General features: G+C 43.7%; 1 protein-coding gene across 2 annotated transcripts in view; it reads right to left on the reverse strand.

The window, feature by feature from the left end:
• LOC308332956 (zinc finger protein 385B-like) overlaps positions 1 to 14,595 on the reverse strand; it is a 96,469-nt gene that overhangs the window by 37,451 nt on the left and 44,423 nt on the right. The window contains exon 3 of one of the 2 annotated variants that reach the window (XM_080789101.1): positions 13,292 to 13,394. In XM_080789101.1, coding sequence (XP_080645227.1) covers positions 13,292 to 13,394 — 103 coding nt within the window. Of the gene's footprint in view, positions 1 to 1,631; positions 1,726 to 13,291; positions 13,395 to 14,595 lie in introns of those variants that run through there. The other variant, XM_080789102.1, reaches the window with a different exon arrangement.

Below are 14,595 nucleotides of genomic sequence, written 5' to 3' on the forward strand. Positions count from 1 at the left end.
GAAAGGAAAGGACTTGCTGAGGTAGAGAAGTCATCATTCGGGAGGTTGTCACACATCATAAGATCTTACAGCTCAGTGCAGACAGAAGCAAGATTTTACACAGCAGATGTTGCGGCAGTGTGAGTGTGAGTGTGAGTGTGTGTGTGTGTGTGTGTACGTGCGTGCGTGCATGTGTGTGTGCATGTGTGTGTGCATGCACGTGTGTGTGCGTGCGTGGTGGAGATGGGGAGAGCTTCAGTATGGCCACTGGCAAACTTGCACAGTTATCTATTCTCAACCAGTGTTGCTTTGATGTCGTTAATCTGCCATTTAAAGAAGAAAGCCTTTTGACAGAGCTTCTCCAACCCCCACTTTATTGCAGCAGTCTCATCCTTGGTGCATGGAAGCGTGTGCGTGCCTGCATGAAATTGTGTATCCATGTGTACGTGTATGTGCATGTGTATTTTTAAGTGTGTGTGTGTTTGTGTCTGTGTGTATATGAGTGTGTGCATCTTATCTGTAGGCTACTGTATTTGCATACTGTGCTAAATGTGGATTTTTTAAGTGCCTGTGTTTGTTTTTAAGGGCTTGTATGTTTTAAGGGCTTGTATCTGTGTTTGTATGCGAGTGTGCATCCAATTATGTGCACTGTATTTGCAGGTGCATGCTGCTGTGCTCAAGTGTATTTGTAGGTGTGTATTTGTAGGTGTGTGTGTGTGTGTGTGTGTGTGTGTGTGTGTGTGTGTGTGGGTGCGTGCATGCGTGCTTGCGTGTGTGCGTGCGTGCGAGCATGCGTGCATGCAGACAGACACACTAAGTCAAAGATCGTTCCCACAACAAAACAAAGGTGACTTAAGTCTTCCAAGTGCAATCAGCATTTCCCTGTTCAAGCGGTTTTCAAACGAAAAACAAAGCTAGCAACAATCCCCATGCTGTCTTTATCTTTAAAAGGCTCCAATTATGGGAGCTAATCAGGGCATATTTCCCTGGGGAGATGGAGACATAATTGCCAGCAATCTGTGCCAGCGCCATCAGCTCGGTTCTCCTCGCGTCTTTATAAATGACTCGTTTGAGGAGGACAGGGTGGTACGATCTCAGTACCACTTATCCTCACAACGGGGTCAATTAGGTAAGACGAACTGGCTCGGTCTAGGCCAGGGACAGATGTAGACAGGGCAAACGCACGCTGCCTTTTTGGCCGCGAGGCGAAGTAGTTTGCTGCAACGAAGAATAAGCCCAGTTCCCACATCGCGGCAGAATAGCAAAAGCAAAGAGAATGTTTGTTTTGTCCGTTTTTTCCAATCTAACCTTGTGAAGCCAAGGGCAAGTTATATTCTAATCCACTTCAATTCAATGTGCTTTATTGGCATAGCTGTGAAATGCAACAATATTGCCAAAGCCGACACGAGCAAATAAGAAAATGTCAATTCATAGCAACAGCATAGATGAATGTTAACAGTACTGATTGTACTAATGACAAGTGGGGATTAACTTCATTATTCATGTACATACTGTAAGTGGTCGTGGCTAATCTATTCCACTCTAGTACAGATGATAATAAAGTCTGCTTAATTACTCTGAACACACATGGACCAGAAGACAACCCCAGAGCCATTTCTGCTACACTGACCCGAGTAAACAAATGCTCTTACCTAGAAGCATCTCCACGTGCCGTTGAATCCCCTGGCTCACCACTTCACTCAGCTCTGTTTGACTTAACGCTCTCCTCCCGTCAGCTCATCCCCCATCACAGACCAGACGGCTGCATGGTGTAAAAACCCCAGTTCAAGTCCTCTTTTCGTCAAGTGAAAAAACCCTGAAACAAGTAGAGGCTCCCCCTCCTCTCTCTCTCTCTCTCTCTCTTTTTCTCCCTCTGTGTTGCGCTTAGCTTCTGTCAGTGAAGGGACATTTCTGGTATCCGTTTGTCCGTCAAGAGATGCATCGCAGCCTCAATCCAAGCTGCTGCCGCTCGACAATCACACACACTCTTCAATCAAGAGCTCCGCTCCGCTCTGCCGATCACACAGTCATTTAGGAGGGGGGTGTGGAGGGCGAGAAAGAAAGAGACTGCGAGTGTGACAGTAAGAAAGTGTCTGGCGAGAGGCTGAAAGAGCTTTCAAGTGTGTTTCTGTGCATAATATGAGTACACAGTCAAAATCCTCAATGATAATTTAACTCTGAGGACCCTTAGAGGTCCATTTGGTTACGCTCTTTTTGCATGCTCTCAGAGTTGATAAATGAACACTGAGGATTTTACTGTGTATGATGAGCACAGTGGAAAGTGCACAAAAGAGGCGGCACGCGACTGAGAGACTAGATATTAGAGGAGAGCCAGAGGGCAGTGGGACATAGGAAGAGAGGGGCAATATGATTTCAAACAAAGATCACGATTATTTAAAACTTTTTTCTAAACTGGATTACAATTAATGGATTCTTATAAATAAAGAAAAGTGAAAATGGCGGATCTACAAACTCACTGTTATCTCAGCGAATCTCATTGCCACGCGTTTTGAACTTTTATATGCTGCCATTGTACAGTACAACAAAGTATAATTCAGGGTTAATCAAACTAATCAAGTCCAGTATATGAAATAAAACTACATGCATTTCAGTATTGTTGTTGCTACGTATATAAAAATCATCAACCTGCTTCTTTAGATTATTCGATTAAGATACATAAACAAGATTAGGTTGGTTTATTGGTTCTAAATGTCAGTTTTGATATGGGTTAATTGCCCTGCAGCCTTAAGTGAGAGGAAGGGAGGGGAGTGCAGAGAGGATGCTGGCGGAGGATATTGTATAGAACACGAACATCCTTCTCCTCCTCTTCCTCCTCCTCCTCTTCCTTCTCCTCCCTACTTCTCAGCACTGGGGTATTTTTATTTTCCTTTCAGTCTTCACACCTGCATTCTCCCTTAACGACCCTCAAATGTAATTTCCTTCCTGGCGTAATTCCTTTGACAACAATGGGCGCTAATTCATCAATGTGCTCCTATGGTACTTGTGAAAAATCTGTGGGAATGCAGCCATGCTAAAAGTGTACCCCACATTTATCAACTCCGTGGACACGAGGAAAACATCTGATGGCTTCGCTTCTGACACCAGACATCTGCTATAAAATGGGACATTTTACAGCAAAATGCTGTAAAATAAGACATTTTACAGCAGCAACCCTTCTATAATGTGACTGACTACTGCTGCCAACAGGAGCGCCACATGATGATGCACCGCTGCACGCACACCCGCGAGAAGCCGTACGCCTGCAGCCAGCGTGAGAAGACCTTCAGGCAGAAGCAGCACAACAAACAAAAATAAATAAAAAATTCACACACGCGCGGACGCATGCCACCTGCATGTGCAAACGCACAGCGCCTGCACGCACAAAGCACACATACATGTGATTGTGTGTGTGAAACTTATTGGGAAGTATCAATATGCTGCCCTGAAGGGATGCTTAACTTTTGGGTTGTAAACCTCATGGTCAAAATGTCTTGACATCTCAGCAATAGAGAGGTGATGTTGGTGTGGGCAGGGTTTGAACCCCACGCGTGTTTTAATTTGAATCATTAATTGTTGTTATTTATTTTACCAGAGACTGAGACCTGGTCAAGGCAGCAGCTGCAACACCACAGCATTTTGAAATATTATAACATAGGCTTCTAAAGAAAAACAATCGCATGCCGCCTTCACCACATCGTTTATGATGCCCTTAAATTAATCAATATATGAATGAGTCTAATTTTACATGTTTGTATAGCTCATGTTCTGTAGCATAGCAGGAACATGCATTTTCCCCCAGATATGCCAAAACCTGGGGTACATAAAAAATCAACCAAGTGCAAGTGGTCATTACCATGAGACAGAGAAGTGTACATACTGTACATATAAGCTAACGTTTAGCCGGCAGCATTGCTTTGTTACTGTTACATATTTAAATTAGGTGTATATATAGGCAGGTTTTTTGCCGACATAGTCCCCCCACCAGAATTGTCCGGCTTTATACAAGTCAGAAATCATGGATAAACAGTTGTGTGCCAGCTGTGCTCAGGGAAAGGGACATAGCTTTAGCATACAGGGATGAGAAAGCTGAGGAACCAAAACCTACTGTGTCTAAGATCCGTGTCATTTTAGATTTTAGCCGAGGCGATTAAAAAATAGCAGATCTATTTGCAATTACTGCCGTGCTGCGAGCTTGCTGCTATTTTTGAACATTTTTGGAAAATCTGAAAAGCGTTTGAACATTTTTTTACTTCTCTCTTCTGGGGTCCCTGTCACAAAACATTTTCAGATAGGGGTCCGTGTATATCAATTTGGGGGTCCTTGGCACGAAAAAAGGCATTTGTGGGTCTTAATGGGCCCTTAATGGGCCCATCCCAATATAAATTGTCCTCTCATAACGTGTGTTTCACAAAATGTGTCTGGCGGTGTGTTACCTTGCTCTACTTCTGTATGAACCATTACTCTACGTCTCTGTCTGACGAAATAAGCCTTTTCCACTGAGACCCACAGGGAGCCCTAACCAGTGTTCATACCACATGGGTACTCTGACATTGTAATTGGGTCGTCCTGGCCGGGTTATGTTCTGCTATTGCACAACGTCGTACACGGTCAAATCCTCAATGATAATTTAAAGGGCATTCCACTCATTTTCAACATTTTACTATGTCATTAATATACCTTAGAACCGTTACTTTTCAGGATTCAAATTAAGAAATAGCAAAAGTATCAGATATGCAAGCTCAAAATGCATTTTGAGCTTGCATATCTGATACTTTAACCCATTCTGACCTGAGATCAGATTCATACGACGTTTTCCACTGGACACACACTGGTCTGATGAACCCATTCGGACCCGAGATCAGATTCTAAAAATGTCAGTCGCTCTTCGATTTTTCAAAAATAGCAGACCTACAAGCTCGTAGCGCGCCACTCGGTGGCGCGCTATGAGCTTGTAGATCTGCTATTTTTCAATAGCTAAAGCATAGCATGATGCTGACACCGAAACGGGTTCCCGGTCAGAATGGGTTAAAATATGGAGAGAACTATATTTTCCCCCTGTAATTTGTTGTAGCAATGCTGCTATATTCTGCGAGTTACACCGTGCGAGTTACACCGTGCGAGTTACACCGTGCGAGTTACACCGCATAAGGCACTTTCGTTAGCTACACTTTCGTAGCTTGCCTAATGCCTACTAGCCTACTGTACATTCCTAATTGGCATGTCACCTCTAAAACAGGACTTATTTCTGGCTGATAACGTAACTTCTCACTTCTAAATTGTCATTCTCTAACCTGTCCTCTCTGTCACCTCAGTAATAATGCAAAATGCCTTTGAAACTAACTTAAAGTATATCAGTTCTTTAAAAGCAATCTTTTGGGGGATAGATTCACATTCAGTCCAGCAGCTCAGTTAGCTAATTTGTGCTGTCACACAATGACCGGACACGGCATTTATTCCATTATTATGCACTCCAGACTGTGTGTGTGAATAATTGTGTTCAAATAAAACAATTATTCCCACACTCGTTACCCGGGGAAACAAACAAACACGCGCATGCTCACGCTCACACTCACACACACACACACACACACACACACACACACGCCTGCGTGTGCCCCATTTTCCTCCCTCTGGCTCTTTGTCGACCTGAATAAGCATGCTGAGGGAGTGTGACACTGACAAAGCCTGACAGGTTTACACTTGATTTCAGGCAGCAGAGACACAACTCCAAGTGCAATGTGGGATTAACATGGCGTCCATGTACATGGGCTGCATACACTCTGCTTCTGCTCATATGAACACACACAAGGTTCCGTGATTGTATGTGTGTTGTGGCGACTGAACACCAAACTCAGGAGTCACGTTCACAGGGTGCCAAACCATGGCCGATGTTTATTAACAGAAAGTTAAATACAAGATTTAACTTTTTCAGGGGAAAATAGCAGTCAGAGTCAGCATGGGTTAACTTAAAAGTGATTTCACAGGTGGAGAGGAACTGTTGTCGTCATCGGTGGACCTTCGTCGCTTCAACTTAAATCTTCACTGAAAGGGATTCCAACAGGTGAGTAAAGGGTTAACTTAGGCTTTTTGTCTAGGTCGTGAAGAATTTCTTCACGGTAAGTATTTCTACGCCTGATACTCGAGTAGAGTAGTTTTACTCCTCCGAAGGCTGTGTACTAAGGCACATATATCACTCTGTATACACTCCGTTTCCATGCATGTCCGTGTACTTGGGTAGGGGTTTCCTTCCGGTTCCAATCCTGAATACTCCTTGAGAGGTTAGCATGTGCTAGGTTGCCAAGCTAGCATGTGCACCGTCGGTGCCTGGGATTGGTAAGACACAGAATACTGTACATGCGATCGGTGCAATTCCCAATCATCACATAGAATGGGATGTGAATTAAAGTGGTGGACCTGCTTACCACCCAACTGTGCTCGCCCATGTCCACCTTCACCGGAGAGTCGTCTTTCAATGAGACAGAGAGAAGTTGCTTTTATAGTGTTTGCTCCAGCGGGGAGGTTTCACAAAGTTGTGGCATAATCAAGCTGATCAAGTAGGTGCACCTGTACGACGGGTACGTGTGTTCCTTCTATCAAGTGACGAGACATCACAGTGTATATAACCTTGTGTAAATAAAGCAGTTCTGGGTTTGACACCTGTGGTGTTGTACAGCCTATACTGGCTCACTTGCCAGTGAGGTCAGGGCCCACTCCCCCCACATGCAGGGAGGATATAGTGCCTCCGTCCTACTTGTCCCAATCAGCACACTGCGCTGACAGGTGCCACTCCCAACCGTAGTGCAGCAACAAGGATTGCCATCCCCGCAAATCGTGCCAAATTCTTCCTTCATCTCACAAACGACTGGCAGAGCAGGTGCGGCCTGGTGACAACCTGACATGTTACACTTCAAGGTCAAGCTTCACAACGTTCTCCACTAAACTTGTGACAGCTGATAGCCAGTTCCAAATAAACTGTAACCGATACACAATAAATATAATGGCAAACAATTCCAGTACAACAAGAAATAATACTATTCAGCATGAATAACAGTGCCTTTCTTACACAGTGACAATCTGATGTAAGTGTTGCCATTTTGCCATGAGATCAACAGGCATCGGCTTCTCCGATTGACCAAGCTTTGTTAGGCCGTTTGTGCCGCCGTACTAATATAATAGGTGCTATTCTTTAGCAGAGCAAGAATAATACAAGTTAATGTTTGCGGTGCATGCGAATGTTGCGCTGGACGGTGCGCCTGAAAGGTGGACCGAGGAGGAGCCGTCATGCTGCCGTGGCCGCGGGCCACAGGGTGTACTCCTTCGGGGGCTACTGTGACGGCGAGAGCAGTAACGACATGGACCAGATCGACGTGCACGTCTTCAACACAGTGTCCTTGCGCTGGGCGAAGCTGCCGCCGGTGAGGCCCGGAAGAGGAGGGGGACGACCGATCAACGTTCCCTCCATGCGCTGGGGCCACACGGCTGTGCTGATAGGAGACATCATCTACCTCTGGGGAGGCTGCACGTACACGTGGGAGTACTGCAAGGTGCTCTATGCGTTCGACGTCGACGCCAGCAGATGGTTCAAGCCCAGGATCTCCGGGACCGTGCCGGAGGCGAGGAGGAGCCACTCGGCCTGTGGCTTGGGCGGGGTCATGTACATCTACGGAGGTTACAACCGAAACAAACAGCTGTCTCGCTGTTGTAACGACGTCCACATGTTGGACACCACCACGATGGCCTGGGCTTTAATCAACGCCAGAGGCACCCCGGCGCCCGTTTCATGTGGTCACTCTGCCACCATCATGGAGACAAATATGTTTGTATTCGGGGGCATTGGGAACAACGTCGACATGGACCACTACAATAACATCAGAGTTTTTGCCACCGAGACAAAATGGTGGCTGAGCACGCCTTCTGCGCAGCTTCTTCCGGAAGGACGCTTTTGTCACGCAGCCTTTGCCTACAACGGAGAGCTGTACATATTTGGTGGCCACAATTTGGACCGGAAATTTTACGACATGTGGAAATTCAACCCAGAGACATGTTCCTGGAAGAGGGTCGAGCCCAAGGGAAAAGGCCCATGTGGGATGTCTAAGATGGGCTGTTGCATGGTGGGAGACTGCATCATCCTCTTTGGAAGATACACACCCCACGACCTGTACATCTTAGACTTACGTCCTAGTCTGAAGATGCTATGCAAATTAGCAGTTATTCAGTATGGTCTGGAGCAGTCGAGAGTCCCACACGACATCAGGTGGGAACTGGCAGCCATGAACTGAAATGTGTGCTCGCTGCCAGAGGGCCCACATAAACAGATATGCCAAGCAATGGAACGCAAAACGGAAAGATGAGATTAAAAAGGCTTCACTCAGATGGGGAAACAAAGCCAGAGCACAGGATGTTCTACTAACTGCACTGCACCAGGACAGACATGTCTGCAAAGGAGATCTCTAAACATAGACCCTTTTACGTCCATTAGGAATGAGTATAGAAACAAAAGATGATTTGGGAAAAAGTGTGCACCATTTTGGAAGACTTCAGGATACAGAGAACTGAGAGTTGGAAAGGAAAATGACTGCATTTTGATAAATCGAACAATCGAGAAGCAGCTTTTTATTATTTTTTATAAAAACGAATAGACTACCCACTTAAGCCCACAAAAATTTGATATATGAAAATATTTTTTATGTTTGGTTAGACAACAAGTGGCCCAAGTGTGTTTGTCCATAGGCCTACATTTGAATATGACGGCTTGTATGAGCATTCTTGAAGGAGCCCCTCCTATATATGGCTTTAATGTTTAACATTAGCACCCGTTGCTTAAACAATGTTATGTTGTAAGATGATAAGAGCGCCCCTCACTTCACACGGGTGTGATTTTGTATATCACTCCTACAGATCCATAAATCACACAAATCAGTAATCGCAGACAATCGATAGTCATTAAACCAAACAGGCCTTTCAGATTTTTCATATTCCATTCTGATTGGCCACGATTGGCTTCCAAAGGTTGCAGGGGGGGGGGGGGGGTCCATTTTGAACAAAATGCCTCACATCATGAACGTAGACTATTGTCGCGAAACTTGCACAAACATTCCCACTAAGCCCACGAGGAACACACCACATTTTTCACATCGTCCTGTTATAGCGCCAACAGGAGGCCAATTTTGGTAAACACATTTATTTATATCACAGGTTTTTGAGCAGTGCTAACCGCTCCAACATGTGTGTTATTATTACACCCCTGTGATGTCATGTGGGTCAATACATCATCACCATACTTTATCGTGAAGGCACCGCTCACTTCACACTTGGTGTGATTTTTCATATTCCATCCTGATTGGCTTTTTTGATTGACCTGACCTGCTCTGAGGAACACTTTATCTAGTTTCTTATGTTCTGCTTTGTTGTTTTAGGCAATAGTAAAGCGCACAGTATAGCTGGACTACTTCACCAGTAACAATGAATGACACTACTTTACAAGAACAAAGTTAGTGTAATTGGCTGTAAGATAATAGTCTACTAGACTTTATATATAAATATATATAAAGTCTAGTTTATATATTTAAAATAACATGCATAGATTTAGATTATCAAATACAATACAAATACACAACTTTAGTTTTGAGCAGCAGTATCTCCCATTTTCTTACCACGAGGCAGCTTGTGACATGTCACAGCTCACAATCAGAGCTCACAATGTGCCGCGATGCGATGCATTGTGAGCTTGTAGATCTGCTATTTTCAAAATGTTTGTATACATTTGAAAACTTGAAATGAGACATTCTGCACAATGAGTATATTTACGTAACGTTTGGTACTTTAAGTACATTTTAGTGCTTTTGTACTTTTATTCAAGTACATTTTGAATTACGGACTTTACCCCCCCCCCCCCCCCCCCCCCACACACACACACACACACACACACACACACACACACAACTGAGGCTAAGTGAAGCTAGAATGGTTGGTCAAGAGAACAGCTTGCAGTGAACCTCCTGTGTGCAAGGGGACACACTGTAGCATGACCCAGTCCTGTCAGAGGAGGTTCAGCTCCTGTGTGTGCTGTGACTGACTGTGTGCACCAAGGTTATAGAGTTTTTATTTTTATTTCGTTTTGAGTTTTCAAAATGTTCCGAGTTTAGTTCTGATTGGTTTTTAAAGTGGGTTAGCTAGTTTAGTTTTCATTTCAGGAAAATGTTAGTTTGGGTTTTTCTTCGTTTTAGTGTTTTTTTATTGTAATATGGGGTAGTCAGTGGTGAAATTCAACATGCTCAGAAAAACAGAAGATCTACAAGCTCACAGCGCTTCGCATTGGCATTGCGCCACATTGTGAGCTTATTAGTATTTTCAAGTTAAACACTAAACAGTAAGTGCTTTCGAGGTAAACGGTAAAAACTGTGTTAATTGTCTCCACCAGGCCGAAGGCATGGGGAGTAGGCAGTATGTTTTGCATCCCGTCTGTGTGTGTGTGTGTGTGTGTGTGTGTGTGTGTGTGTGTGTGTGTGTGTGTGTGTGTCCGTCGGTCCGTCCTTCCTTCCTTCCGTCCGTCCGTTACCAGCTAATCTCCGGCACCGTTGGCCCGATCCATGCCAAACTTTGCACACACACTCCCTGGATGCCAACGATGAAATATTCCTCAATGGCCTGTTATAGCGCCACCATGAGGCCGATTTAGGCAAAACACATTTCTGTAGATTACTCGTACACATTTTATCCATACATCACACAATTTGGTATACACTATCTCCATAGTCATGTGATCAACACGGATCTGCATCATTTCCCATCTTCCATCCTGATTGGCTAAGATTGGCTTCCAAAGCTCTCATGATTGGTCCGTATCGAACAAAATGCCACAAATCACAAACAGTGTGCAATTTCCATGAAATTATACACACACATTTCCACTAGGCCGAGGACGACATGCCACTAATGTTTTTCCAAATCAGCCTCACGGTGGCGCTATAACAGGGCAATTCCTGTTTTTACCTATAAATGCATCGATCTGTATACAACTTATGTATGCGCATTCCATAAAGGCCATGGAAAAACATTGTCCCTGCATCCCTCCACATGCCAACATGAGGCCGATTTCTGCAAAACACATTGTTTATGTTAGTCGCACAGATTTTATCCAAATCTCACGCAAATCGGTACACATGATCTCTGTAGTCATGTGATCAAGACGATTCTGTTGGATTTCTCAGATTCTGCACTTATTGGCTAAGATGTAGAATCCAGAATTCTATCCTCAGAGATGCTATGAGTGATCTGGCTCTGCATTTCCTCAACAAAATGAAGAATATTGTTGCAAAAAACAAACAAATAAAAAAATATGTTTCTATTACTCCTAAACATTTTGCCAAACATCACACACACTCCTATCCTCCTGGTGGAGACCTGTGCCCAGAAGGGCACTTTTTCTAGTTAACTCTGTACACCGAGTCATGACACAACTCACTCACACACTCACGCATATACAGACACACACACACACACACACACACACACACACACACAGCATTAGCGCGGCCTCATACTTTAAACTATGAATGATGACTCCAACAAATGTCTAATCTGATCCAGAACATGTCAATAAACACTAATGATAATAAAGCAGGGTTGTGAGAGGACGCATGGTTTGTTTCTACTGATGAACATGGAGCCAGGCAAACGTATGCGACAGATTCCGTCTCATGAATCTCCATTAAAAGCTGATGCATCATGGCCGACTTTTCCAGCATGTTGATTGGTCAAACTGGCCTGCGCGGATGGTGATGATTAATGTCTGATTACAGCAACAGGTGTGCAAGAAATTCACTGAAACCATTAGGCACCGGAGAGGGGGTCATTTGGGTCTGAATGTCCCTGCACTATTGGGGAAAACTCCCTTCAGGAGTTACCAATCAGGGACAGCTCTGGGGGGAGCCGTCCCCTAAGCCCTAAGCCCCCCCTAAGCCAAACAAGCCCAATTGGCTCACTTTTGTATACCAAGATTCATATACCAAGATTCATTAGCCCCCGCTCTAAATAGCACCCCCAGTCACAATTCTCTGGAGCCGTCACGGTTACCAATTCTACAAATTATCGCCACCTGGCTGAAGGCATGGGTAGAGAGTATATTTTGCACTCCGTCCGTCCGTCTGTGTGTGTGTCCGTCCGTCCATGTGTGTCCGTCTGTGTGTGTGTGTCTGTCTATGGACAGCTAATCTCTGCCACCCTTGGCTCGATTGCAGCCACACTCTGCACACAGACTCCCAGGATGCCAGAGCTGAACCTCTGCCCCAAAATTTTTAAAACAGCCTCATGGTGGCACTATAACGGCCCCATTCCTGTTTTTACGTATAACTGCACCGATCTGTGTACAACTTTGTATGCACACTTAGAGTGCCATGACATTATTCCGATGGTCCATTATTCCGTTGGTCGAACTAGCCCCAACTAATCCTATACCTAAACATAACTCAAAGTGTGGGTTTCATTTTGTACACTCTCAGAGTTATGGGGGTCCTTGAAATTAAAAAGTTTGAGAACCACTGTGGTACACTAAATGATACAGAGCTTCAAATTGGATAATTTCAAGACCTGTGAAGGAAGAAAGTAAAGGCTTTTTGGCTGCTGTGCACAGTGCCTATAATCCTTGGTTTACAGTAGTTTTGTTTGCCATTTAATTAAAATGATGATCAAATGCTGTTTTAAGGTTCACACTGAAAAAGCTGGAAAATGGAAGCCAAAGTACATTTGAATAAGTGAGTCTAGGACTCTTCTTGAGACTGCATTAATAGAATACATGTAGATTTTCTACAGAGAGAAGACGGCCTATTCATACAATGGCTTGGTGGTAAAACAATTACAATATTGGAAAAAGTATAATCCAATAGCAGATAACAAGAGGCCCACCATGAGTAATCAAACAAAATACATTTTCACATTTCTCTCTAGTGGAAAATAACGGATGTGTGTATGCAAACATTTTTCTAATGAATAAACCCATACTAATGGGCTGAATCTGTCTTTATTGTTCAGTGCATGGGCTGGACTGGCCAGCAGTTTTCAAGACCTACACTCAATGAATACTAAAGTGATGGGAAATAATTGGACAGTAAGTCGATTAAAGTGTATTACTGTTTTAATGTAGCCATTCTTATAATCCGATTTACATGGTTTGACCATTGTCCTGAATCTGATCCAGTGGCATTTGTACACATGCACACGTTTACATGTCGATGGGGTCTACTTACCACAGTAAACTCCTCAGTTTTCATTTATCCATTTGTAACTTGTGGGGGTGAAAGGAGAGAGTTCCTACCTGTGACAGCAGCCTTGTTGACTTGACGTAGTCTCCTCTGGTGGGTCTTGCCTCTGTAGTGGATCTGAGCCTGGGCACCGGAGTTGAGCTGCATGTTACACACCTGTAGGGGTGTATTCATCAGTATTCATTAATATCAATATGAGCTACTGTATGCTTCTATGCTGTCTTTGTTACTTTGCAGGGTCTGCGGCACGCCAACAGACAATAGCACTTTGAATTAGCGTTTGCATTTTTTAACACACTCTTAACCTATTGAAAAGATGAGAGAGATATGTATTTCTATTCTAAAACATTTCTATTCATTGAACGCAATGACAATGATTGCTTGACCTATCTCTGCTGAAATGTTGTTTTAGACCAAGAAACAGTCATTCCACAACCCGTTTCTGAGGGGGATGCACACCAAGTGTGGTCGAGTTGGAGGGGCGTATGCAGTTGCAGTTAGGGGAGAAGATATTTTAAGTACACAATTTATCATATTATATTATTATATTGTGATATATTTGATGAGAGAAACATTTATACAGCTAATTATTGCTACAAGCTCACAAGGCATCATTAGGCACCTTGTGAGCTTGTAGATCGGCTATTTTCTGAGCAAGACACTTTATTTTTGTTTTTCTGCAGTTGGCCATTCTGTCTACACTATAAACATATTGCGCAGGATGTGATTGCTGAAAGAACATACAGTATGTGACTGATCTGCGTCGATAACAACACAACATACTTTATTTCACTGTCAATTTATTATTCTGAATTAATAAAATAAAAAAGTGGGTAGAGCGGCCGCTTGGTAATCAGAAGGTTGAACTACTCTCGATGACCAGGTTGGTGACTTGCATGGTTTCCTCTACTGTGTGTGTGAATATGTGTTTGAATGGGGGAATTTTAATGCACAATGCGCAATTCTAAAAGCACTTTGGATAAAGGCACCGCACCATATAATTGCACCATTTACTATTTAATGGCTAGTTGCAGCCCTACACAGTAAAATAATCAGTGTTCATTTATCCCTTTCCAACTCAGAGAGTGTACCGTTGTAACCAAATGGACCAGTCTCACATTTAAAAGGTCCATTTAGACAACATTTCAGCCACTCACTAGATGTTGTACTCTCAACACCTCTGTTGCATAATGTTTCTCGTTTCCCTGGACCCTGACTCACATCTGTGAGGCAACGATTATGCCGTTTCCAACACTGTAATGTGGCGGCTGCCTCCATAAGCAAATTCCTTTAGGGGAAAAAAGTATCTTTTTGAACAGTGTTACATTTTCTTTTGTATATGTTTTCCTATATGCTG

Source organism: Protomyctophum bolini (genome assembly GCF_963924005.1).
Source record: "Protomyctophum bolini genome assembly, chromosome: 18".
In the NCBI taxonomy this organism is placed as follows: domain Eukaryota; kingdom Metazoa; phylum Chordata; class Actinopteri; order Myctophiformes; family Myctophidae; genus Protomyctophum; species Protomyctophum bolini.